The sequence below is a fragment of the Phocoena sinus genome, chromosome 13 (assembly GCF_008692025.1).
Source record: "Phocoena sinus isolate mPhoSin1 chromosome 13, mPhoSin1.pri, whole genome shotgun sequence".
NCBI lineage: Eukaryota > Metazoa > Chordata > Mammalia > Artiodactyla > Phocoenidae > Phocoena > Phocoena sinus.
In genome coordinates, this window is record NC_045775.1 from 85,983,020 (window position 1) to 86,010,588 (window position 27,569).

At 42.6% G+C, this 27,569-nt stretch overlaps 2 protein-coding genes across 9 annotated transcripts in view; both read left to right on the forward strand.

The window, feature by feature from the left end:
• Positions 1 to 8,153, forward strand: part of IL18RAP (interleukin 18 receptor accessory protein) — a 36,650-nt gene extending 28,497 nt beyond the window's left edge. For 5 of the 8 annotated variants that reach the window (XM_032651954.1, XM_032651956.1, XM_032651958.1 and 2 more), the window contains 4 exons: positions 1,524 to 1,675; positions 2,775 to 2,912; positions 5,973 to 6,146; positions 7,367 to 8,153. In XM_032651954.1, coding sequence (XP_032507845.1) covers positions 1,524 to 1,675; positions 2,775 to 2,912; positions 5,973 to 6,146; positions 7,367 to 7,740 — 838 coding nt within the window. In that variant the 3' untranslated portion in view covers positions 7,741 to 8,153. Of the gene's footprint in view, positions 1 to 1,523; positions 1,676 to 2,774; positions 2,913 to 4,633; positions 6,147 to 7,366 lie in introns of those variants that run through there. The other 3 variants (XM_032651961.1, XM_032651960.1, XM_032651959.1) reach the window with 3 other exon arrangements.
• Positions 8,154 to 26,455: 18,302 nt separating this feature from the next.
• Positions 26,456 to 27,569, forward strand: part of SLC9A4 (solute carrier family 9 member A4) — a 57,622-nt gene continuing 56,508 nt past the window's right edge. The window contains exon 1 of the mRNA XM_032652277.1: positions 26,456 to 26,711. Coding sequence (XP_032508168.1) covers positions 26,456 to 26,711 — 256 coding nt within the window. The remainder of the gene's footprint in view (positions 26,712 to 27,569) is intronic.

A 27,569-nucleotide genomic window follows, 5' to 3' on the forward strand; every position in this document is an offset into this window, starting at 1 on the left:
TAGGTAAATATTACCAAAAAGAACCATATAATGACAATGGAGTAGGTGTAAGGAATTAGTGAAGGCTTAAATGATACAAAAATGGCAGGATATTGATAACTGAGGTATCATTTTATTGTTGTCTGCATATGTTAAACTATAACTTTTAAAGAAATTAAAGAAAGAAGAGATAGTCTTATATTTACCCAGACATTTGCCAATTACAGCCACCCTCGTTCTTTCCCGTAGATCTGATTACTGTTGTAATGTGGGATCTCTGTCTTGAAGTACTTGGAAGCTGTTAAGTTTTATGAGAAACTAGGCTTAGTTTGCAACCCAGATTAGTGGGAAGAATTTACTGGGAAGACAGTTTGGCTCAATGGAAAGTAAAACTCTAGACATTTGGAGCTAGAGTCCCTCATTTTCCCAACGTCTGTTCCAAAGTAATAGCCTCTGTATTAAGCACTTCCTCCTGGTTTTCAAAACATTTCAACAGACTAATGTAATATCACTTTGAAGAGCATACATCATTTAAAAGATAAAGGATGGGTTTTGGTAACAGTAATCAAATTTAGAAAGAACTTCTAAGACAAGGGAACTCGTTGGGTCCCATATTACGATGGCACTGCATCAAACTTGAAGGTAGTCAAGCATGGTAAAGGGAGAATGCACTGACTTTATATGCTCTCGGGTTTGAATCTCTGTTTTCCACCTATTGAGCAATGTGAACCTTAACCTCTGCGAGCCTCCACCATGCCATCTATCATCTATGGATACCAAACTTCACCCCTGGAAGGAGCAGCTACGGTAGAGGTGATATGCTTATCACAGCCTCTGGCAGGCAGGAAGCGTCCAGTGAATAAGAGTGGGTGTTGTAGGCTCCACACAAAACAGCCTAAGACATCATCCACAGAGACTATATTCTTTAATGGGAAGACAGACTGCAGACGGGCAACTTTAGAGAATCCAAACTGCCAATCAGTGCCGAGATTCACACTTGCTGGACAGGGCGGAATGACACAGGCCCAGGAATCACGCTGCCGCTTCCCAGCCGTGTGACCTTGGATTGTCACCCACCTTCTTGCCTGTTCTGAGCTGCTCAAGTCAGGACGACCACACCATTACCTGGTGCGGCTCCTGTGAGGATGGAGGAGATTTGATCCTCTCCTCCGCATTTAGCGCTCGGGGGACCAGAGGACCGTCTGATACACACAGCCCTCAGTAGAAGCTAGTTATTTCTAACATTCTTCTTAAATTGTTGTATCTATTCTCAAGGGGAATTCTTCGAGTAAGGAAGATCAGATGAGCCTCGCAAGTAATTATAGTCTAGCGTAAATGCTTAGAATGGTGCTTAGCTGGTTCAATCATTTAATAAAAAACGAGCCACCTCTGAGCATCCTGTCTTTCTGGCATCTCCTTGTACTATCTGATCCCACAGCTCTTCTGAAAGCCAAACGGTTACCTACTTACACGTGTTCCAAAAACTGCAAATGGGCGTCAATCTGTGTTACTAAAGGGGTGTGGTATTTTCCCTCCTTTCCTAGTGTTAAATCCACCTTAAAGAATGAAGTCATCGAGCGTGTTCTCTTCCTGAAAGAAGTTACTCAGAGCGATCTTCGCAGGAAGTTCATCTGCTTTGCCCAGAACTCCATTGGGAACACTACCCAGTCCATCCAACTGAAAGAAAAGAAAGGAGGTGAGCCTGAAGGTGGCTGCTTTCACCTGGGAGGAGAGGAACTTTCCCAAGGAAGTAGCCACAGCGATGGTAGCCACTAACATGCTCTAGATGCCAGACAACATTCTAAGTCAGCAATGCGCTCGTGCTGTTTCATTCAGTACCGTGACCGAGGCCACACAACTAGTAAGTTTCACATTGGTGATCCAGAGCTGGTCCTCTTACGAATGTTGCATACGGGAGCTGTGTTCGTTCATTCATTCATTCACTCCTTAGTTCGTTCACTTACTCATTCATTCATCCTACAGAGACCTACAGAGCATGCCCTATGTGGCAGGTATCGTACTAGGACCTAGCTCCCTTTCCTATTTTCCTCCCCTGGCTTCCAAATCCAGAGAATGTGGTGGTCTGGTGTCAGAGAGTAAAGGAGAAAAAGAGGGGAGAAAGAGTATTCTTGTTCAGTTTAGGAGTGATATGTGTACATCACAGATCATAGCCTCTTAAAGCTAGAGAGGAAATTCCTGGTAAGGAATAGCTCTTAAATTTCTTTAAGAAGACGCTCAGAGATGAAGGTGATATCACCCATTCACTCAGTTAGTAGAGATGAGAGAACAAGCAGGTTCTGAATGCTTGTGAGGCTTAAATAAGACACAGTTGGTGGGTGCTCCATAGAGGTGGGTCTAAGGCGCCACGTGTTACGTACGGTGGAGGTGAGAAAGCCAGTCAGATGTGGCTCTGGGCTTCAGGGAGTTTATAGACTTTAGTAGGGTCGATAACACGTGACAGTAGTTTACAGTATGCAATAAGAGGGACAGAAATGGGTTGTGTGGAAGTTTATAGGAGAAAACAATTTAAAAAACAAGTTTTTGTCAGTTTCCCAGCCACCCCAATCAGAAATGACCCATTACCCTGGGTTTTCTTGAGTTCATTTTATGGTAATTCCCTCAAGATGTGATTTAAGATGTGTCCAGATTCAAGAGAAATGTTTCCAGTAGATTTTGATAAAAAATAATAGGGCTGGAAAAGGTGCTGGGCTGGCCTGAATGGGGCCTTATAGGGGAGGTGGGTGTTGGAGGGGACGCGGCCCCTGTACCTGCTCACGGCCGCCGCGTCTCCACAGTGGTGTTCCTCTACATCCTCCTTGGCACCGTCACGGCCCTGGCAGGTGTGCTGACCGCAGGTGCGCTCTTCTACATGTACTGGATCGAAATAGTGCTGCTGTACCGAACCTACCAAAACAAGGATGAGACCCTCGGGGGTAAGATGACCCAACTCGCCTCGGAACTGACTTAGAGGGAGGGGCTTGAGAAATGGATGTTCCACGATGGAGAAAGTCATGACCCTCAGGCTCTGAGACCCTCCTGCAGGTCTGGCGGCTTCACACCTGGGAAGGGCTGGGAGCCCAGGGGAGAAACAAATTCTCTTCATCCCAGTTACTAGGAATCTTGCCAACGATGTTATTGTAGGGCACATTGGACTTGAAAATAACTCTCCACTCACCAACCTGAAGCAAGATGGCGGATGACTTACCATCTCCACGCCTTGCTTTTCTCTTCTGTAAAGTAGGGTTGTGATCATAATCACAGTGAATGCAATGTGGGCTCTTTGAGTTAAGACATATTGAGCATTTAGAACAGCATGTAGCACATGGTGGGCACTCAGTGATACCGGCTCCAGCTCTCATTACCTCCTGAGGACTGAGTGCACGCCAGGCTTATGTATCAGCTGCTGGAATCGTCACTGAAATTCTGCACGCCAGGCAGAGGCGTGAAGTCTGTGCCCCCAGTGGAACTGCTAGGGGATGCTAGAGGTTGGGATGGAACCCAGGCAGTTAGGTTTAGAGCCCCCATTAGCTATTGCCTCAGTTAACTTCTTCTGTAAAGTGAGGGGCTTGGGGATGTGGAAACGTCCCTAAAAGAGTGAGGTTCTGGAAAATACTAGCAGTGGCACTCTCCATGAAGTATCTGTCAGTTTTCCCATGAGACAGGTTAATAGTGTTTATTAACATTTGCTTCTTTAGACTAGAAGAGCTGCTGGTGTGTTTTTCTAGTCCCGGAAGGCTCAAAGGTTAGAACGCTGGCAGTTTTAGTGAATGATTCCATTGCTTGGAAAGAGCAGAATCCCTTCTGCTGGATTCCAGGGACAATTAAATACTTACCTAATTGGGATGCCCCTTTACACACACACCAGTGGTTTCCCCACACTAGGAACTCAGTGAAGAGCTGTCAGATCACTGGGAAAAGGGGCAGCACAGAAATGCATCAATCACACTTTTCTTTAGACCAATGATTGAGAATACACACTAGAAGCCCTTCAGCCGAGAGTATTTTGAGGTTATATTTTAAATAGCTTTTTAGAATTGAACAAATTATCTAATCACTGTCTTAATTGTTCTCCTAGACAACTTCATACTCCTTTTACTCAAATGCTATTTTTCTTAAGATTCTAGAGCTTGTACAGAAGACTCAATCTACTGTGAAACATCTTATTTTTTGGAGGGGTGTTTTTTACCCTAATTTATTTTTTAATTGAAGTATAGTTGATTTACAATGTTGTGTTAGTTTCAGGTGTACAGCAAAGTGATTCAGTTTTATATATATAACTGGATTCTTTTCCGTTATAAGTTATTACAGAATACTGAGTAGAGGTCCCTGTGCTATACAGTAGGCCCTTGTTGGTTGTCTGTTTTATATATAGCAGTGTGTATATGTTAATCCCAAACTGTGAAGTACTTTAAATGTGTCCTCTCTTGTTTGCACAGGCAACGTTTTAGTAATCTGACAGGGAGGCAGAACCCAGTTTTCAAGCACAGAGATTCATCACACTCTGTGGCCAGTCTAATGTTTTTCAGCAAAAAGACTGTTTCCTGTGACTCTCCCAAAATTTAGAGAGACCTAGGATGTCAGAATTGTGGAGATCGTCTAATTCTCCCACTCTCCAATATTATTACAAAAGAAATTTAACGTTTTCCGGTTATAGAAAAATCCCAGTTTGCTGGAGTGTCACAGGGATGTGGAAGAAATCAGGGTGACTACGGTGTGTCACACAGGAACTGCACAGCTTGTACCTGCTGGCCACGCCCCCTGAGCCGCCGCCTCCCCACCTGGGCAATGAGAAGTATCTTAGATGCACCTCCAGGACCTCGCTCTTTGGCATCCTCCTCTCTTGACGCCAGACCACCTCTGTTTCCCTCTTGCTTTTCTGTTTCTGACACTTCTGTTGCCTAAAGCCTCTTAGGTCCGTGTCGAGCAAACTGCCAAGCTGCATCACTGCTCTTTGCTACTTTGTAACAATACTATTTGTCGGGCATTGTGGAAAGTGCTGGAAGATGAGCCAGCTGTGTGCCACTCCAGAGCTCGTGGGTTAACTTTTGAGATTTTCTATGGCTTCCAGTTGGTTCTTTAGCACATCCCAGAGTCTATGTGCATTTATAATAGTTGAGTCAACAGAGGCACATGAGACCTTAAAAATACCCTAAAACAAGTTCCAAAATATAGTTTTCCATCTAAAAGGGAAAGGAATGCATATTATCTTGTGCCTGCCGTAAGTCAGTCACCAAATCCTTCATATACGTTATCCCAGGCAACCCTGACAGAAGCAAGACGGGGAGTTATCATTATCTCGTTTTACATCTGGGGATTCAAACACAGATACATGTGCTGTCAGCTCGCTCATGCACTGGGTCTCTGCAGTGCTTTGCTCACTGGGTATTATCACGCTTTGATGGAGCAGACTCCACTTTGATGTGTGACTAATGAGACAGCAACGCTGCAGATGCAAAAAGAGCTCAGAGGAACTCCTGAGAACATGTGATTGAATCAGAGAAGGCCCCAGCTGTTTGATCTGACGTCAGTGAAGGTGCAGGAGTGCCTCATCGATTAGACTCTGATTCTGGGTGGATAATCAATACCCCTCAGCAGTGAGATTCTGAAATGGACACAGATGCTGCTTTTCATTTAATAAATCAGTGCAGTAAGGATCCCAAATCTTAATTCTTATCCATTTACCATATGGTTCGAGTGTATGTAGGTATGCCACGAGAGTAAAAAATATGTCAATGGCTTGCATTCTTTTTTTTTTTTTTTGCGGCACGCGGGCCTCTCACTGTTGTGTCCTCTCCCGTTGTGGAGCACAGGCTCCGGACGGACGCGCAGGCTCAGCGGCCATGGCTCACGGGCCCAGCCGCTCTGCGGCGTGTGGGATCCTCCCGGACCAGGGCACGAACCCACGTCCCCTGCATCAGCAGGCGGACTCTCAACCACTGCGCCACCAGAGAAGCCTCGTGTGGCTTGCATTCTTTATTGTGCTTCCTCCTCAGATAAAAAGGAGTTCGATGCTTTCATATCCTGTGGGAAATGGAGCTCTCTTGAGAGTGAGGACGCTTCATCTCTGAGTGAGGAAAACTTGGCTCTGAGTCTATTCCCTGAAGTTTTGGAAAACAAATATGGATACACCTTGTGTTTGCTTGAAAGAGACGTGGCCCCAGGAGGAGGTAAGTCCTGCACGCCAACAGAAAACGTAGCACAAGAAGGAGGGTTACGTGCAAGCACTCTCTACGTTGTCTTGTCATCTTTTCTGCTGGGCTATTTATCTTCTGGAAGGTTTCATGAGCTTAGAACTCCTGGGGCAACAACACAGAAAAATGTGTGTTGCAGAGACATGCTCCATCATCAAAAAAATCCATCTTCAATGGATATACATATATGTCTAACTGAACCACTTTGCTGTACACCTGAAACTAGCACAACACTGTAAATCAACTATACCCCAATATAAAATTAAAATTTAAAATCAAAACAATTGCCACAGGAGGAAAATAATCCATCTTCAGGAAAAAACATTATTGGAGCGCAGGGAGCCTTCCAGTTCCAGAATGAAGATCTCTTTTCTGGCTCCTCAACAGAAAGTTATCTCTTGTCCTCCCAAACGGGTGACCCCGCTGCTTTCTGGGACTGTGCCTGACACAAACTCAGGACTGGGTCCAGCAGACTCCCCAGGCCCGGGCCCAGTCCCGGGCACGATCAGATGTGCAGACCTCATCCTGTCCCGCTGATCTCCTCTGCCTGAGATGCGCCACCCAGGAGCCTGGGACATTCCATGCCCCTCTCTTATGCCAGCCAACCTTGTTCCAACGAGCTTTGCTCCTAGAGGAATTGGCAATTTGAGGAGACAGAACACAGGGAGGAATGTGAAACTGACAGTCACTAGACACTGGAACATATCTTCAGCTGTCCACAGAGTTGACTTAGGAGAAGTGGTAAAGAAAACCAGGCTTCCTTTCCTCTGCCTCAGAGTGCCCATTGAGAGGAACCCGCTGGGTGGATCTGGGAGATTCAGGGTTATTGTGACTCAGGGTTTAACAGTAGCAATGTCATGTAAACACTGATGTGTATAAAACTGATGACTAATGAGAACGTGCTGTATAAAAAAACAAACAAAAACCGACTAATACTAAACTTTCTTTGGGTTATTTGTATGGAAATATGCTAATATAAATGTTTCAGACATTACATGAAATTTCTAAAAATCTTATATGTTCTGGTATAATGTTATAGGTCATAATTCTAGTTATTACTTTAAAATGTATATCTCAGAAATAACTAAATTTCCTTGTCAATCGCATTATTATGAACTTTTATCAAATCTTTAACCGTGGTCATTAAAAAAAAAAAAACAATAACGATGTCGAATAATTAAATCTTTTGTTTCCAGTGTATGCAGAAGACATTGTGAGCATTATTAAGAAAAGTAGAAGAGGAATATTTATCTTGAGCCCCAGCTATGTCAGCGGACCCAGTGTCTTTGAACTACAAGCAGCAGTGAACATTGCCTTGGAGGATCAAACACTGAAACTGATTTTAATTAAGTTCTCTTCCTTCCAAGAGCCGGAGTCTCTACCTCCTCTAGTGAAAAAAGCTCTCAGGGTTTTGCCCACTGTCACTTGGAGAGGCTTCAAATCAGTTCCTCCCAATTCCAGATTCTGGACCCAAATACGCTACCACATGCCTGTGAAAAGCTCTAAAGGATTCACGTGGAATCATCTCAGAATTATCCCAAGGATTTTTTCTCTAGAAAAGACTCAGTAAAACAGAAACCGCTGGGCGGCGCTCCCAGCCTAAAGGACGGTGAAATGGGCCCTGAGCTGCCTCCTCCTACACCCCTCCCGTCCTGTCCCTGGTGAGTAGAGCGAGACCCCGATGGACAGAGCACACGGCGTGGATCAGGCTGATATAGAATGGGAAGCGTTCTGCCAGCCCTGAGCGAGTGTGGCAGGCACTGGAATGACACGAAAACTATTGTGGGCGCCTCAGATTTCCTGGGCTAGACAGAGGGAGAGTGAATTCAGCCCACACGGCCCCTAAGATTTTCCTAGTGGTCTCAGCGGAATCAGCAGATACAGCCACTTGGCTTTGTGGCTATGGACTTGTCATGTCTTCTGTGTATTGTTCACATCACTTTATAGATCTTTGCAGTCAAATAAATATTATTTTATTAGAAACAAATGATTTAAACTTTGCCTAAACCGTCTCTGTGAAGAAGACAGTTCTTATTCCGTGTTCACCCATTCACTGGAGCACAGAAAGCAAGTCGGAGAGGCAGAGACCAGGGGCCAAGGAGCAGACAGGGCCATGGTTCCTCTCTACCGTGTCCTTGTGAGAGCTAGAAGGAAGAGCCCCTTCCTCGGGACCCGTGTAGCTCTGAGCCAGGACACGGGGCTTGGGGAGAAGAGTGGGGCTAAGTTCAGCTCATCCTTGTTGCCTTGGCCTTTGCGCAGGGCATGAAGTACACAACCTTACTCTGGGCCATAGGAAGTAGGAACCAATTAGGCCAAAATGATTTGGAGGAGACAAGGAACAGACCAGCAGTTATGTGCAAAGTAGAAAGGCAGAAGCGGGGGCAAGAGTCTGGAAAATAACTGTCTACACTGGTTAAAAGACAGCAAGACTGGGGCTTGAACAGCGCTTAAGTCTGAGGCTTTGCCTCTCGAGGCTGGTGGTCCCCATGTGCTTCCTGACTATCTGGTCTCCTTGAGTTCCTCCTAAGTGATGGGCCTTAGGCCAGAGGACCAAGTAGCTGTTCCACGTAGATGAGGCTCCTTTCATTCTCACCAGTGTGTTTTCCTGACGCGAGTTCAATGTGCAGTTGACATGGCGTTCTAGTCTCACATGAAGGTACAGCACTCATGCTTCATCTTCCCCGATAGAAGGGCGCGATTTATTTGAGCAATAAAGAAAAGCGATTTCTGGACGCATTCACATTTAATGTGTCCCATCCGCTTGTCCGAACGTGATCCAGGTTTGGAGGGGCTCAGAGTCATTGCCATCTGGCCGCTGCTGGGTGCCTGTGTGAAAGGCTTTTGAGGTCTTTTTGTACAGGGACACCCACATCACAAAAACCACTGTGGTTTTGGCACCAAGCAGCATCCTTGTTGGGAATTTCAGTGATAAAGTTAAAGATGAGTTAAAGGGTATAAATTATTCCCAGAGGAATTTTCTTGTGGGAAAAGCTCATTGTAGGGTCTCAGAAGGGAAGGACCCACACTGTCATCGTGTCCTTGTGTTCTGGTGATGACTAGAAGCCCTGGTTTTCCTGCCAGCCACTCTCAGAGATCTAAGGCTCAGAAACCCCTTTTGGCCAGTGTGTCCAGATTTATTTTATTCTAAAGTAAGGATGGCTGTAACTGATATATCCAGAGGTCCAGAGTGTTGTTCTTAGCTTAACCAAACTCAAGATGATCTCCAGATTTATGCACACACAAAAAAAAGAAACTCTCTGGGTCTATCTTTTACAGAATACACTCTTCCAGGTGAGTGGGTATGCTAATAATGACAAGTTAACATTTAGGACAAGGGTTTATTTACCGTTCTTACGTGTAAATCAGTCAAAACAAAGCGGACAACCAAAACAAGTTTTCTATACACAGGAGACTGAGGGTACCTAAACAATGGATCTCAGTAGAATACAATGAGAAGGGATCATGGATTCCCACCACACCTTCTAAACAAGGTGTCCGTATATTCTGATTCCGGCTTAACACTTGTTGTCCAGGTATAATTTTCATAGACCAAGTATAATTTCTTACTCTGAAAATGTATCCTACTTTGGACAGTGGTCGTCTTACCTCTAGTGCACATTGTAGAATAGTCCTTACTGACCCTGGATGATGTCTCAGGCGATCTCACCAAGAGCTTTCCTGGTCTCTTGTGGGTTTTAGTACCCACATTTACTATCTATATCATTTCCAGATTGAAGCTCCAGGTAAGATGGAGTAAGCGCACAGCCCCCTGCCTCTCCCACTCATTGTAGCTATGAAACCTGAATAAAGTGCATATAAAAATCAGTTCGAGGATTTTGAAAAGTACATCAAAGCAGGAAGATTGGAGAAGACAAGAATTCAAAGTTCCACGATTTTATTTTCCTCCAACATCTCTTGGTTTAGACTCAGCACAGTCCAAAACCCAGGAGTGGACCTTAGTGTTAACACTAGTTCCAGAAGAAGCCCTCTAGTTCTGCCTTGAAGACTGGGAAAGGTGTTTCCTAACACTCCCGTATAGTTTCCTTTCTATATTCTCTTACTTCCTAGCCCCTGTGCAATCCCGTGTTGGCATCAGTGACACCAACAAAAGCAGAGAAAAGAGGGGTCCTCAAGAGCCTATATCTCTCTAGGAGGGAGAATTGTCCATTTTGATACAAGGAGCTGTGGTCTCAAGGTGTGGCAAATCTCTATTGATTTTTTTTTTTTTTTTTGTCTCTCTTACTACTTGGCTGGGGAGGTGGAAGCAGTGGGGGGAAGTGCGCTGCAGGGTGGAGTACTTAACGCACCAGCACTCTTGCCAGAGAACTACAGAGAGGAAGACAAGAGACCTATAGAACCTGAAAGTACTCTGCAGAGTGCTGACAGAGAGGAGCTCAGGAAAGCAAACCCGTAAAGCTGCTTACAAACTCCAAGGCTCATCCCCAAGCTGCACGTGCATGAGTCTGACCCTAAATAGAATACCATAAACTCTGAGAATTAAACTATAGGATAGACTGCTCCCTGAGTTCCAGGGACAAGTCTAAATAGAACTGAAGGACAGTGAAATAGAACTGACATTGAAACCACAAGGCTGGTTAGAATTTTGGGCTTGAATCCAACTAGGTCAGTTGCCTGCTTAAACAAAAATAGCATTGTACATAGGATTTCAACAAGATCCAGAGTTGCATGACATAATATTTTAAATATTCGGGATACAATCCATTGAAAGCAAAATGTGATAACCTTTTCTGATGGAATTTTCAATGTAGGTAGGTGTGATATATAAGTCAAGTACAACATAAAAGGGACAGAGTAGGGGAATTTGTGTGGTGGTTAGGTAACTACATCCTACTTGAAATGGTAAAATATTGATTCTAAGAAAAAAGTGAAAGCATACTTTAATCCCTTGAGCAACCACTAAAACAAACAAACAAATGAAAAACAAGTATTGTTAAAACATAATAGATGAATTTAAATGGACTAATAAAAGTGTTTAAATAACCCAAAAGAAGAAAGGAAAAAGAAAATAGAGGAACAAATAACTGAGGAAATAAACAGAAATCAAACAATAAAATGGTAGACATAAACCCAAATATATTAATAATTATATCAAATGTTAAATGTATAAACATAGTAAGTAGAAGACCAAGATTATTAGAACACACTTTTTAAAATGACTCTATTTAAACTATATCCCTCTGTAATAAACACATTTCAAATATAATGATATAAGCAGGTTGAAAGTAAAAGGTTAGATATATATTATAAACAATAATTAAAGGAATTTTAGAGTGCTTATATTAACATCAGCTTAAGGAGACTTCAGAGAAAAGGAAATTACCAGGGATAAAGATGATAAAAGGATGAATTTGCCAAGAAGACATAACAGTCTTCAATGTGTGTGCACCTAACATCAGAGTTTCAAAATACATGCAACAAAAACTGACAGAACTAAATGAAGAAATAGACAAATCCACAACAGATTCTCAAATAAATTCTCCCCAAATTGATTTAGAAGTTTAACATAATTTCCTTCAGTATCCAAGAAGAATTTTTTGTAGATCCAGGCAAACTGATTCTAAAATTTTAATGGAAAAGTAAATAACCTAAAATAAGCAAAGCAGGGACTTCCCTGGTGGCGCAGTGGTTAAGAATCTGCCTGCCAGTGCAGGAGATACGGGTTCCAGCCCTGGTCCGGGAAGATCCCACATGCCGCGGAGCAAGGAAGCCTGTGCGCCACAACTACTGAGCCTGCATTCTAGAGCCCCTGCGAGCCGCAACTACTGAGCCCGTGTGTCACAAAAACTGAAGCCCTCATGCCACAACTACTGAAGCCCACGCGCCTAGAGCCCGTGCTCCGCAACAAGAGAAGCCACCGCAGTGAGAAGTCCGTGCACTGCAACAAAGAGTAGCCCCCGCTCGCCGCAACTAGAGAAAGCCCGCATGCAGCAACAAAGACCCAATGCAGCCAAAAACAAAAACAAATAAATAAATTTTTTTTAAAAATCAGAGCAATTTGCAAAAGAAAATAAAGTTGGAGGAATTACACTACCCAACTTTATAAATCAACATAAATTTACGGCAATCAAGACAATGCTATATTGGCTAAGTAATAGATCAATAAAAGAAAATCAAGAGTGCAAAAATACACCCATACAGATATGGCCTGTTGAGTCTTGATAAAGTGTGAAAGGTAATTCAATGAAGAAAGGACAGAGTTTTAAACAAAGGGTGTTAAATAATTGGCCATCATATGCAATGAGATGAACTTGAAACCTTACACAAACATTGACTCGAAATGGACCATAGATCTAGACGTAAAACTAAACCTATAAAAATTTTAGAAGAAAATATGACCTGAGTTTAGGCAGAGTTCTTAGATATGTCACCAAAAGCATGACCTATAAGAAAAAAGATTAGTAAATTGGATTTCAAAAAATTAAAAACATTTGTTATGAGAAAAATACTGTCAAAATAATGAAAAAACAAGCCTTAAACATGTAGAAAATATTTGAAAATCACATATCCAATGAAGGATTTGTAACTAGAATATGTAAAGATCTCTCTAAATTCAATAATAAAAAGCAAACTACCCAATTTAAAAAAAGGAGCAAAAAATTTGAATAGACAATTTACTAAAAAGGATACATAGATGGCAAATAAGCCCATAAAAAGATGTGCAACATCAATATCTATTAGGAAAACGTAAATTAAAATAGCCCCCCAAAAAAGAAAAAAAAATTGACAATACCAGATGCAGATGATGACATGGATACCTCAAGCTCTCATATATTCTCATGGAAAGCAAATGGTCCAGCCATTCTACAAAACAGCTTAACACCTCCTTACAGAGTGAAACATCCACTTACTATATATTCCAGAAATCCCATTCCTAGATAACAGTCCCAGAGAAATGAAAATTATGTTCACATACATACACATACTCTGTACATGAATGTTTATAGCAGCTCTGGTCAAAATCATCCCTATCTGGAAACAACTCAACGACCTTCAACTAGTGTGTATCAGTTTGGCTCCAATCAGGAGACAGAAACCGCACAGTAATTTTTAAAGGGAATCTTTAATATAAACAATTATTTGGCTATAAAAGAGTGAGTATAGAGATGTCAGTAGAACTCCAGAGTATCTTGGGGCTGAAGGAGAGTAGGGAGACAAACTTGGAAGGAGTCCCCTCCCCAAGTCTGGGGTTCAGACATTGTTAGAGAAGGTGAGATATTGCCCACTGAATGGCAAAGTTCTCTTAGTTGCCTGGGCCAGAGCTAGTCCACAGTTGCTGGAAAGCAGCCAGCAGACTCCCAGGACAGAGCAAGCCATGGCTGGTGGACGGACTCATGGCATGAATGGGGGCACGGCTGTGGGCATGAGGTCTGGAGCACCCGGGTCCGCATTGTGGGAGCTTCAGGGACCAAAGTTGTGGTGTGCAGGTGAGCCAAAGCCGCGGCAGGGGTGCAGGGGGGAATGCGGAGGGCCACGTGGGCCGGAGGCTTGGACTGCACGGTGTCCATGAGAGGCCAGGACTGCAAGGTGCCTAAGAGGTAATTTCCTCTGTGTGCACAGCTTGGGCAGGGCACCAACAGATGTCACACACCCATGCTGCTGAATGATGGTGCAGCAACAGGAAGAATAACACAAAACACAGCAGCTGGAACCAGGAAGGCCCTCCGGCAAGGCCCCTCCAACTCCCTCCACTGATGGAGCTCAACGTTGTACTCACCGGAAGGGATAAATGCTTCAAAAATCCAGTCTATTCCATGGAGCAGATACTGAATGGTGAATTTGGGGCTCAGAGGTAATCAAGTGATACCAGGCATAGGGTGCATCAATCAATCAATAGTTGTACATGCAAAAATTAAACACTTCATAGAAATAAAAAAGAATGTACTACTGAGACACACAACAGCTTGGCTGAATCTCAAAGCATAAGGCTGAGTGAAAAACATCTAATTTCAAAAGGTTACATTTTTCCATTTATATGACATTTGCAGGAAGCCAAAACCGTGGCAGAGAAGAGATCTGTGGTTTCCAGGGGTTGGGGGTGGAGGAAGGTGTGAAAAGGGGGCACACAAAAGGAGAGCGCAAGAAAGTAATCTGCCTTCCTTGGTGATGATGTGAATCTATATGTGTTCAAATTCATACAGCTGTGCACCAGAAAGGCCGATTTTGTTATATGTTAATTTTAAAATAAAAATTTTCAAAGACTACTTTAATCTAATATCAAAACTTTAATCTCCAGTCCAGTTCAAACTTCTCCTTTTACCCCAGCTTAGGTCCAACTGGCAATGGGACAGAGAGTGTGGTCTATTTTCCCCTCCTGTTCTACTTCCTCCTGTCTGCTTCGCCCTTTTCCTTCACTGTGTTTAGAGGGAGGAGAAAGGAGAAGGAGGAAAGAGTTTCTTTAACTCAGATGATGCTCTTTGAAATTCTCTCTTACTGGTGGAATGCCCTTTCTTCTACGTGATGCCAAACGCCTGGCTCCTTCTGTTTGAGGCATTCTTGTGGGTTCTTTGGACACCCTCCCCCAACCCCCAGATCCCACCAGGACCTCCACTGCTCCTGATGCACCTGACTCAGGTCATGCCTTCTCTGGATGTCCCTCATCTCCTACCCCATGCAGTGAAGCCCCTCATGGCCAGTTTTTCCACTGTGATTCACCCACCTCACGGGGAATCAGATGCCCACTTTCCCGCCGCTGCACCTACTGTTTCTCCTCTGCTCCAGCTGGTCTCCTACTTTCAATGATATCCTGCTGAGGGTCAGGCACCAGTCTGATCTTTGAATTCCAAAGGAAAATGAATTCTCAAGAATTTTGGGGGGGAGGTGGGATGAATTGGGAGATTAGGATTGATATACGTACACTACTATGTATAAAATAGAGTACTAATGAGAACCTGCTGTAGAGCACAAGGAACTCTACTCAATGCTCTGTGGTGACCTAAATGGAAGGAAATCCAAAAAAGAGGGGTTATATGTATACATATAGCTGATTCACTTTGCTGTACAGCAGAAACTAACACAACACTGTAAAGCAACTGTACTCCAATAAAAAATGTTTTTTTAATTTTTTTAATTAAATTTAATTTTTAAAATTTTTGGCTGCATTGGGTCTTTGTTGCTGCGCGTGGGCTTTCTCTAGTTGCGGCGAGCGGGGGCTACTCTTCATTGAGGTGCGCGGGCTTCTCATTGCGGTGGCTTCTCTTGTTGAGGAGCACGGGCTCTAGGTGTGTGGGCTTCAGTAGCTGTGGTTCGTGGGCTTAATTGCTCCACAGCATGTGGGATCTTCCCAGACCAGGGCTCGAACCGGTGTCCCCTGCATTGGCAGGCGGATTCTTAACCACTGCACCACGAGGAAAGCCCCTAAACTCCAATAAAAATTAATTTTAAAAAAAGAATCTTTTTTTACTCCTCTACATCCCAGTCCCACAGATGCTGTTGGGATGACACATCTTCAGCTCTGGGAAACTTCAGTCTTCCCAGCCAGCAGACAAGCCCCATCTCTATGAGTTCTTCTCTTGGAGTTCTCACACTTGCATTGAGTCACAGAAAATGGGATTCGTCGGTGGTTTACTAGCATGCAAGTGGGTTCCTTGAGGATGAATTGTGAAAAAAGGTCACAGCTATGCTTTTTCCACATCCATCTGTGTCCTTGAAGCCCAATTAGAGGAGAAGGTTGGAAACCTCCTCTGGCCCGTGATATCGCCACATCTCACTAGCTTATATCTGTCACTTCCACCTAACCAAAATGCCTGAATACCCACCAGCAACTCTCCTGGGCTAACAAAGGCAGCCTCTCCTTGGTGCCACCCACCATCGAGAGAATCAGTGCTCCTTGACATCCAATGTCAAAGCCACCCTAAGGGAATTGAGGAAAGAAAGAAAAGCAGGTGTAATTTCAGAGAGAAGAGAGGGAGAACCGACCTACTAGCCATTCTTAGTACCAGTGATGGTGGCAGTGGATTGGCGGGGGGGGGAGGTGACGCTCCTGAAACAGAGAAGAAAGAGGGGGGAAAGTACAGATGCTAGCTCACCACATTAGTCTGGGTTCAGCTAACGTTATGACTCGTCTTCTGAGCAGCTGTGACTGGCAATAATGTGTGTAGGTAGAGTAAGATGAAGCATTTCATTTTTAATCATCTGCTGTCTTATTTCCGTCATCTGTTTCATTCATTTAAGGGATGTTGTAGAAAAGAAATTGCTTAGGAACTATGGTGAATACAAAGGGATAGAAGGCTTCTGCCTATATAGAGTTCATAATCTCTTTGAAATAAAATGAATCTAAAATTCATCTGGTATCTAATATGTACTAAGCATTTCCCTTTCTGTCATATGTTATGTCACTTGATCGTCACACCATCTTTAAGATAGTCATCATCATCACCATCACCACCATCATCACGATCACCACCACCACCACCAATATCACCATCACTACCACCACCATCATCACCACCACCACCATCACCACCACCACCACCATCACACCATTACCACCACCACCATCACCACCATCACCACCACCACCACCATCACACCATTACCACCACCACCATCACCACCACCACCATCACCACCACCACCACCACCATCACCATTACCACCATCACCATCACCACCACCACCATCACCATCACCACCACCATCACCATCATCACCACCATCATCACCCTCACCACCACCATCACCATCATCACCACCACCATCACCACCACCACCACCACCATCATCACCATCACCACCACCATCACCACCACCACCATTACCATCACCACCACCACCACCACCATCACCATCACCATCACCATCATCACCACCAACATCACCCTCACCACCACCATCACCATCATCACCACCACCATCACCATCACCACCACCATCACCACCATTACCATCATCACTATCATCACAATCGCCATCAATATTATCATCAATAAGGCAGCTGAAGCTTGGAGGTGTTTCGGACACAACCAGGATCGCACAACTTCAAGCTTCTCTCCTCTACACAATCCCTATTCCCTTAGGGAAGCAATCACATTAGAATTGTAAGACCATGACACTAGCCATACTCTGGAGTGAAGACCTGTTCCATTTCAAAGCCCACATTCATGCCCAGTCCCATCCACCTGCACCACCATGGTGCCTCTCCTCTCCTCCTCACAATGCGGAATCTCCCAGAGTTGGTTACACCCTTCTGCAACACCCTCTGAGTAGTAGTAGTTTGACTCTGGGAAGCAGAGACAGAGCTTGGCTTTTCTGTCCTGAAAACAGGGTCAAAGCTCTTGACTTCACTCCAGCTCAGGATGCTGGCTTTCAGTTTGGGGGTATGATGTGCCAGACCTTGATCTGAGGTCATCCAACTTAATTGCTATCTGTGGGCTTGGAAAGCAAGTCATGTTTCTGGACAGCACTGACCAATTCTCTATCATTGCTTTCTTCTTCTTCTTCTTTCTTCCTAAAAAAGGAATAAAATTCGAGCCCCCCAAAAGTAACAAGAGCTCAGAGGCAAGCAACAAATACTTCAGTTCCAGAAGTTCTGTGCAGATACCTTCCAGTGAGGTCAATTATACCACATACTATGGGAAGGAAGAAAAGATGTGCTGATCATTTTGTTTAAAACTATTCTTGGAGGGAGATGATTTTCCACTTCACCATGGGAAGGCACAGAACAGTCAGTTTTGCTCTTGTTTGTTCTGGAACTTTTCTAAGACAGAAGTTGCTTTGGGAAACTGAGGGTAAAAAGGAAAGAAAATCAACCTCCCAAAACTCTACTTCCAGCTGTGCACAGCTGAAGCCCTGGGTAATAGGTGATTCCCTGCTGGGCGCATCACCCCTTAATTAGTCTCATGAGGGTAGACCAGATTTGGTTGCTTAAATTATAAGGGATCCACTGGGGAGAGGATGTCATTCTCTCCCCACCACTGGACTCTGAGTAGACAGGTTTAGAAGAGCAGATGGCAAGGATCACAAGGGTTCTTGGGACCTGGCACCAAAGATGGTCTGAGCAAGCAAGGTTTCTCCTGCTAATACAGTTATCTGGATAATTAGACCAAAAGCTTCAGATAATTCAGTAGCTTCCTGCTGACCTGAAATTCCAGAATAATTCCTTTAATGCTCTGCTTTGCAAGTACAAGCTGAGCTTTTTCCTCCTTCGTATTTCAAATCTCTTTTTCTATGTACAATTATAGTCAGGGAAGTGTCAGCAGTTCTGTGGTGTTCTGATGCCTCATGAATTGGTCTTTCCCAAGGAATTCAGTTAACCAATAATTATCATTTGGATCTTATTACCATGTAGACACATCAGGAAGTACTTGTTTCAATTAAACTATGAGGATTGAATTGAAAAGACACCTTCTTATCAATTGCCCTGACCGCTCCCCCAAATGTCTGCATCCTCTTGGTTCTAATCAGGGAATCCTGCACCACGTAAATTTTTTTTTTTTTTTTTTTTTTTTTTTTTTGCGGTACGCGGGCGTCTCACTGTTGTGGCCTCTCCCGTTGCGAAGCACAGGCTCCGGACGCGCAGGCTCAGCGGCCATGGCTCACGGGCCCAGCCGCTCCGCGGCATGTGGGATCTTCCCAGACCGGGGAACGAACCCGTGTCCCCTGCATCGGCAGGCGGACTCTCAACCACTGCGCCACCAGGGAAGCCCTCTCCATGTGCTTTGAGGTTATCTTTCATGACCAGTGATGAGCAGCATCATGTTATTTCATGCAAGAACCTGCAGCTCATCCTCCAGTTCTGACCCCTTGGGTTGCGGTATTGTATGTATATGTGGGGTGGGTCGTATCAATGTCTCCTGCAGGATCAAGCCCTCCATGGTCTTAGCCTGGCTGGACCCGAGGAGGCTATGGCTCTTCCTCCTGCTTCCAGGCCAATGTGAAGCCCCCCATTGCAAGGTGTACTATCAGGCTTCCACAGGTACTCCGTAAACACATCCGGAATATATCAAGTTAATGCCCTGTGGGACAAAGGTGGACCATCAACAGACGGGAGATAGTAAGGACCCTCCGGATAAATCCTTTCTCTTCTTCTGCATCTCCTGTAGAACTTTCTGAAGCATGGTGATTCCACAGGGCTTTCTGGAAGATGCCCCATGTGACCAAGAACCAATTGCGTTTCCTTGTGAAGCTATGGCTGCTGAGTAATAACAAATGAACCCCCTTCTCTGTCCCACTTCCTAGTTTTCTAAAGGAGATTTATTGAGATATAGTTCACAATCTATACCACACGCCCATTTCAGGTATACAATTCAAATAGTTTTCAGTATACTTGCAGAGCTGTGGCAGCATCATCGCAAGTTTAGAATATTTTATCAACCCAAAGAAAACGTCACAGCCATGAACAGTGGCTCTCCATCCCCCACCTCCACTTCCCTCACCTCAGCCCTAGGCAACAACTAATCTACTTTCTGTCTCTTCAGATTTGCCTGTCTTGGACATGTCATACTAAAAGAGTCTTATGGTCTTTTGTGACTGGCTTCTTTCATTTATCATAATTTTTTCAAAATCATCCACATTGTAGCCTATATCAGCACTTCATTCCATTGTATAGATATTCCACATTTTACTTATCCATTCAACATTTGATAGGCATTTGGGTTGTTTCCACTATTTGGCTGTTGTGAATGGTGCTGCTAAAAATATTCATGTACGAGTTTTTGACTGGATACACGTTTTCATTTTTCTTGGGTATATATTTATGAGTGGAATTGTTGGGTCATAGGTAACTCGGTGTTTAACGTTTAAGAAACAGCCAAACGGCACCATTTTAGATTTCCAATAGCACTTATTTCCACCACATCCTTGATCCTTGCCGGCACTGACAACACTGGTTATTACTTGTTTTCTGTTTGTTTGGTTGGCTTTCTTTGCCCAGTGTTCTAGTGAATGTGAAGGCTATCTCATTGCGGTTGTGATTTGTATTTCTGTATGTATCTCCCTTAGGACTAATGACGTTGAGTATATCTTTTTTTGAGAGATGTCTTTTCAGATCCTTTGTCCATTTTTAAATTGGATTATTTATCTTTTTATTATTGCATTGTAAGAGCTATTAATAGATTCAGAATACAAGGCTCTTATCAAATATGTGATTTGAAAGTATTTTTTTCCCATTCTGTGAGTTGTCTTTTTTCACTCCCTTGGTAGTATAGTGTTTTTTGTTTTTAAATTTTGATGAAGTCCAATTTATCTACTTTTTTCTTTTGTTGGTTATGGGTTTTGGTGTGTATATAAGAAAGTTTTGTCTAATCCAAGATCATCAAAATTTACTCCTGGTTTTTTCCTATGAATTTTAGGGTATAGCTCTTACATTTAGTCCATGATCCATTTTAAATTAATTTTTTTGTATGGTATTAAAAAGGAGTACATCTTTATTCTTTTATATGTGCATATTCAAGTCTTCCGGTGCCATTTGTTGAAAAAGTCATTTTTTTTTTTTACCTATCAAATTAATTGTCTTAGAACACTTGTCAGAAATCAATTGACCATACATATGAGGGTTTATTTCTGCTTTCTCAATTCTGTTCTATTTATCTATATGTACTTTCTGATGAAAGTGCCACATTATTCTAATTACTGTAGCTTTGTTGGTAGCAAGTTTTTGAAATTGGGAAGTATGAATCTTCCAACTTTGTTTTCTTGTTTCAATATTTTTTTGCCTCTTATAGGCACATTCCATATGAATTTCAGGACCAGTTTGTCAATTTCTAAAATAGAAAAAAGACACCTAGGATTTTGATAGAGATTGTGTTGAATCTGTAGATCATTTGGGGGAGTATTGCCATGTTAACAATATTGTCTTTTGACCCATGAACAAGGAGGTCTTTCCCTCCTTATCTGTGGTTTTCCTTTCTGTGGTTTTTGTTACCCTTGCTCAACCTTGGTTCAAAACTATTAAGTGGAAAATTCCAGAAATAAACAATTCATAAGTTTTAAATTGAGCGCTGTTGTAAGTAGCGTGAGGAAATCTTTAGTTGTCCTGCTCAACCCAGCTCAGGAAGTGAATCATCCTTTCTTCCAGTATATATATATCCTGCTGTTGGTCACTAAGTAGCCTTGTCTAGGTTATCGGATTGATCGTCCTGGTATTGCATACAGTAATTGTGCTCAGGTAACCCTTATTTTGCTTAACAGTGACTCCAAAGCGCAAGAATAGTGATGCTGGGGATTCAGATATGCTGAAGAGAAGCCATGAAGTTCTTCCTTTAAGTGAAAAGGTGAAAGTTCTCAACTTAATAAGAAAGGAGAAAAAAAATCATATACTGAGGTGGCTAAGACCTACAGTAAAAATGAATCTTCTATCTGTGAAATTAGGAAGAAGGAAAAAGAAATTTGTCCTACTTTTGCTGTCACACCTCAAACTGTAAAAGTGCTTAGTTAAGAGGGAAAAAGGCATTAAATTGTACAATAAGATATTTTGAGAGAGACCACATTCACATAACTTTTATTACATTATATTGTTATACTTGTTCTATTTTATTATTAGTCATTGTTGTTAATCTCTTACTGTGCCTAATTTATAATTTAACTTTATCATAAGTAGGTATGTAAGGATAAAAACGCAGTATATATAGGGTTAGGTACCATCGGCTGTTTCAGGCATCCCGTGCGGGTCTTGGAATGTATCTTCCACAGATAAGAAGACTTCTACATTTAAATCTTCTTTGACTGCTTCCAACACTTTGTTTTTCAGAATACAAGTTTTACATCTCTTTTATTGAGAGTATTCTTAATAACTTTAGTTTTTGATGTTATTGTAAATGGCATTGCCTTTTCAATTTTATTCCGTTGTGTTCATTTTACTGTAAAATACAATTTACTTTGGTATGTGTCATATCTTGCAAATTTGCTAAACTTCTATATTAGATCTAACAGTATTTTAGTCAATTATTTAGGATTTTCTATATAAGAGGTCATATCATATGTAAATAGAGATAGTTTTACTTTTCCCCTTCCCACTTTGACATCCTTCATTTGTCCATTGCCCTGGCTAGAACCTCTACTAGAATGTTGAACAGAAGTGACAAGATTGGACATTCTTATCTGGTTTCTGATCTTATGAGGAATTCATTTAGTCTTCATTATTAAGAATGATGTTGGCTGCAGAATTTTTATAGATGCCCTTTATCATATTGAGGAAGTTCCCTTTTATTCATAGTTTGTTGAGTATTCTTAAAATCAGTGTTAGATTTTGTCAAATGCCTTTGCCTAGTCTATTGAGATGGCCATGTGGTTTTGTCCTTTATTGAGATGATGTATTATATTAAATGACATTTGTATGTTAAAACAGCTTGCATTCCTGGGATTAATCCCACTTGATATAGGTTAGGTTTATAATTGCTATATCCTCTTGATGAACTGACCTTTTTATTTTTATAAAATGTCCCTCTTTATCTCTAGTAACAGTTTTTTCAATCTTCACGTTTATTTTCTCTGTTATTTGTATAGCCACTCTGGCTCTCTTACCATATTGCTTGCATGGTGTACCATTTTGAACCCTTTTACAGTCAATCTACTTGTATCTTTGAATCTAAAACTGTATCTTCTGTAGACAGCATAGAGTATCATTTTTATTATTGTTGTTAACAACTGGACATTTTAACTAACTTTGTAGTGATTCTTGATACTGATTCTCCCCCTCCCCTGCCTCCAGGTTTTGTTGTTGTTTGATTATCTGCTTATTTCTTTGTTTAGCAACTTGGATGAACTATTTCAGTAAAGTCTATTTCTCTACGCAGCCATTTTGCCCTCAGCCGGTAGAGCCTTGGCCATTCTCATAATCCCCTTGACCTCTTCCTCTCTCACCCAGGATGACAGTGAAACCAGGGTTCTCTTTTACTCTCACTGATCTCCCAATGAAGCTTCTATCTGGTCTGCTGTCTCTGTTGATATCACTCCTCACCCAGTAATTGCTAGCTGAAGGATCTACTGTTTTCTACATGCCTTGGGTCAGAAATTGCTCCACAGTCCGATTCAGTTAAAGTGCAGGGTAACTTTCACAGGAGTAGACTTTGAGGCCAGTCTTTGACACTTCTCTGACCCCACAATGGCTCTTCACAGCCATTTATTTCCATAGTTCTTCTTTTAAACTTCTAACTGGTCTACCCTTTCGTGTATAGATATCATGGAGCAACTAGCTCTTCCTACTTGCTCACTACCTAAATGTCCATTGTTTTTGACAGTGCCCTTAGGCTCGAACTTCCCTACACTCTGTTCCAAATAAAGCAAGTTCCCTTAGTGGTACTTACGGAGTTCTCTGTTCTATGGGCTGCCTCCCACTTTAACAGAACCTCCATTCCACTGCTCTGAAAAGGGATACAGGAAGAGCGACCTGCTTCCCTTAGAGAGACACCCCTGCTTTATGAATCGGGTGCCGAACAGGGGCAGTAGCTCCGACTCTTCTCGGCTTGTCTCCCTTTGCACAGAAACTCAGCCCTATGAGGAAGACGGGGCGAGAGGGTTTGGGGCCCTTTATTCTTGGCCTGCCATGCCTGGGGTAGAATTGCAAGCCTGTGAGTAGGGGCTTCTAGAAGAGGAGATCTCTCAGCCGTACTTGCCTGCAGTAGAGCTTGTGCAACACATTTCTTGAGGCGGGGAAAGGGGGTTGATGACAAATACTGACAGCCTGGTTTTCTGGGTAGAAACAGTAGCCCTGGACAGGGAGCTGGGGTTACAAGGGAGCCCCGCGCTCTTGGCTGTGCCCACCTAGAGTAGAGTTTTCCTCACACTGAGCTGGGAAGTAGGAGAAGGAAACAGTCCAGGACACAGACTCTTGCAGGTTTTACCAATATTTAGAAGATTGTCTTCAATTGCTGTATGCTCTCAGTACCATTTCCAGAGACTGAATGGTTGTTTTTGTTTTTTGTTTTTTTTTAATTTTTAACAGTTCTCACCAGTGATGGTTTTCCCACTAGGGAGAGCGTCCAGGGCTCTCATGCTGTTATTCTGAAAGTGCTTTTCCCTTGCTTCTCTTTTTCTCTTACTCTTGCTGTCTTTGGTTTACAGAATTCACGTAATCTTTGTCGTACACTGTTTTGTAGGGAACCCGGATTAAGAAGGCACTTTAGAAAGAACATTCAGGCAGCTGTGTGAAAGTACTACTGCATAGGTGGAAGTGATACCAAGAGTTGATCAGGTTGACGAGAAAACCTCATCCTGGAAGAAGATAGCCGGATGCCACAGAATTCTAGTTTTTCTTCTATTACCCTCCCTATAGTGGCATCACTTATCTGACACCATCAGCTATCAATTGATTAAAACATGTTGTTGTGTATTCACAAAGATTCAGAAACTTAGAGCAGGAAAAGGATACCTGGTATAGCATCTTCATTGTAGAGATGACAAAATTGAGGCTTAAACAGGTAAAGTGACTTTCTCAAAGTCAGTCAGATAATGAATGCCTGAGGACAGACGCTTCCTGGTGCTTAGTTTTGGTTTTTCCACAGAGCACCATGGGAAACGCTCTCTCTCTCTCATTTGTTTTTAGAAGAAACATAAAATAAAATTCAAATAAAAAGATAAAATATCTATTATAAAGAAGTTGTCCATTACAAGGTTATTCATGTAACATTTTCTGTAAAAAAAAAATTGACCCAGTATAGTCATCATCTGTGGTCTCGTTTTAGTCATCATCACCTGATAGTCTCGCTTTAGTGACTGGATCTGGTCAATTTTAGAGGCAAACTGTGAAGGAAAGAGAAGAAAAAAAATCCAAATGTGAGCTTTTAATTCTATTGCCTTACTAAGAAGTTACGTCTAGAAGCTAGCTTTCCTCAACATTTTCCACCTCAATTTTCCAGTGATCTTCGCTGAGTGTGGGGCTGAAGTGGGAACCATCTACACGCACTAATATGAATGAAGAAAAAAGCTGCAAATCACCCTGCAGTTTGATATGGAATAGGTGTTGAGATGGTCTATGGATTATGAATAATAATTCTCCTTCTCTGTTGAGCATTGCGACAGAATTCTTATCCTCAGATAGAATAACAGATGTGATTAATAATAGAAACTAACATTTATTAAGCATCATATGCCAGATACTTTACTTGCTTTATCTCATTTAATGATCCTAGCCACTCGATGAGATAGATAGCATTATTCCGTTCCCTCTTTTTAGACAAGGACGCTTTGAAAGGTAAGTGACTTGGCTACAGTCATCTGGCCAGATGTAGAGGAAATAGGAATAGATTCATGGCATCCATCTCAAAATTCTTCCACAAACAGTCTGTTATACTTCTTCTTTTGAACAAATAGGCCGTAATAACACGATTCTTTAAAATGAAAAGTTTGGATGTGCCACAGAATTTTTCAAAACTGGTTTTTAGAGGTATTTCATGGAGCTTGTTCCTCTGCTTGTTCTTTTTTTAAATACTGTGTAAAGTTTATGGAGCGCTAGAGCTTCGTGTTTTGAATTACTGTCCAGACATATTCTATGGTGCCGCCTCCTCCTTCCTCTTTTACAGTGACCACATGACACAGTTTTCCAGCACTGTTCTGGTGTCCAGCTGTGGTCTGGTATGATTATTAATAGGTCTCCTGTACTTTCAGAAGTGCCCTGGTTTGGATGAGAATAACGCGGTCATTCATCCTTGAACCGGTCAAGGTGTAGTATTGTGGCCGCCCACTAGGTGTCAGCAGTGTAACCCCCGCCAGAGAACTCAGGGAAAGCATTTCATTACAAAAGTCATATCTGAGCAAATAATTAAGTGTAGTTCAAGAGCTACCTGCAGCCTCGGCCATTCAAAACAAGTGAGGTAGCAGGGGGAGGAGAGAAGGACGGGGTGCAGAACAGGTAGCTCCTTTTCTAGGATCTGGAAAAGAGGGAGGAATTCTCTTCCTGGTTAGAAGGGCTCCAGTGACATCTGGAATGAGCACCGTGGTGCCCTTTTTAATTTTCACTCACGAAGCGAAACCAGTGTGCAGTGAGGTGAGGAAGCAGCTTTGAATGAAGAAGTATTTTTGCTTCATAGATTGCTCTTCAAATCACGATCGGATGAAGGTCGCACAGGTAGTTCCCTGGGCTTTCTCAAGTCTATTGAATGACTAGATGCGTTTGGGCCAGAGACTGAGTTGCCTGAACACAAATACTTTAAAGGTGATTTTGAAAATATCTATACTCAGAACTCAGTGACGTGCTCGGACTCCTCCCGGAATGACCCACGGACTGTGCGTGTTTCACCTGTGACCCAGGTAGATGCTGCCGCTCTCTGGAAACCCTCCTCACTCCAGAAGTGCAGCACACAAAGGCACACACAGTAAGAGGAGCCCACAGCATGGGTTTTCAGACGCTTGTGCCTTTCGGTCCTTGGAATTGGTTGCTCTTCCTGGTGGCCCTCAAGTGTGGTGGAGCATCTTCTGATCTGAATGAACCCACAAATTCCTCTCCCCAGCATGAGCCTGATGTTCGGTTTGCTGCTGCCAGCTCTGAGCCAGCTGAGACGGTATCTGTTTTCGCACTGGATTACGACTATGTGCAAATTCCTTACGAGGTCACCCTCTGGATACTCCTAGCATCCCTTGCAAAAATAGGTAAGGCCCCAAACATCTACCTGGTTTTGGGAGTTGTTTTCCACGTGAGATAAGGTGTGTGAAAATGCCTTGTAGATGGTGAATTAAGTGGATTTTAACTCTTGCTGCTGTTACATAAAAAATTCTATTCCTGAGTCAAGGGAAAGTCATAACTGATTTTTGTCAAGCCGTTTAATACTTCAGGTTGTGTTTTGAAATTTAAGAACCTACTTTTGCGCTCTCGGTTCTTTTGATTTCCTCTCCTTTCAGGGTAACAACCATGTGACATTATTTGGCATCAAAAAATCTCGAGTTCTATGCTTTAAGAAATACAGAGTAAAGTATGTCGAGCTTGGAATGACGCCCGCTGGAAATTTCAGGAACCATAGAATTATTCTTCTGTAAAATGTGCTTCTTTCATTCTCGGCCAAGGAACCATGGGCTTCATCAACGACGCGCATTGTTTATTCTTTAAAAGTGGCATGTGCTCCTTGAAAATTGACAGAAAGCAAGAAACAAGGCAACCAGAAGCAACTCGTATCACTCAGTGATGGGATATGGTGGGATAGAGCTGGTATCTGTCAGTAAAATCTTTGTTTACACCTGAGTCGAATGGAACCAGTGAAGCACCCCTGGTTTCCTCTGTGACATAAAGTAGATTCAAGTTAATAGATGAAATTCTAACCAGGGTTCTTTGTGCCCAAACCAAAGTGATGGTTTCCACTCTGTGACCATTTAATTTCCAAGTTCACCCCCTTGTCTCCTTAGAAACAGCTTATTTCAGAGTGGGAAACTAATACGAATATCTTAATTGTCAAGCATAATGTCTCCTTTGCTTTAGTTATGAACTTTGTTATTTGAGTAGATAAGATTGCCTCA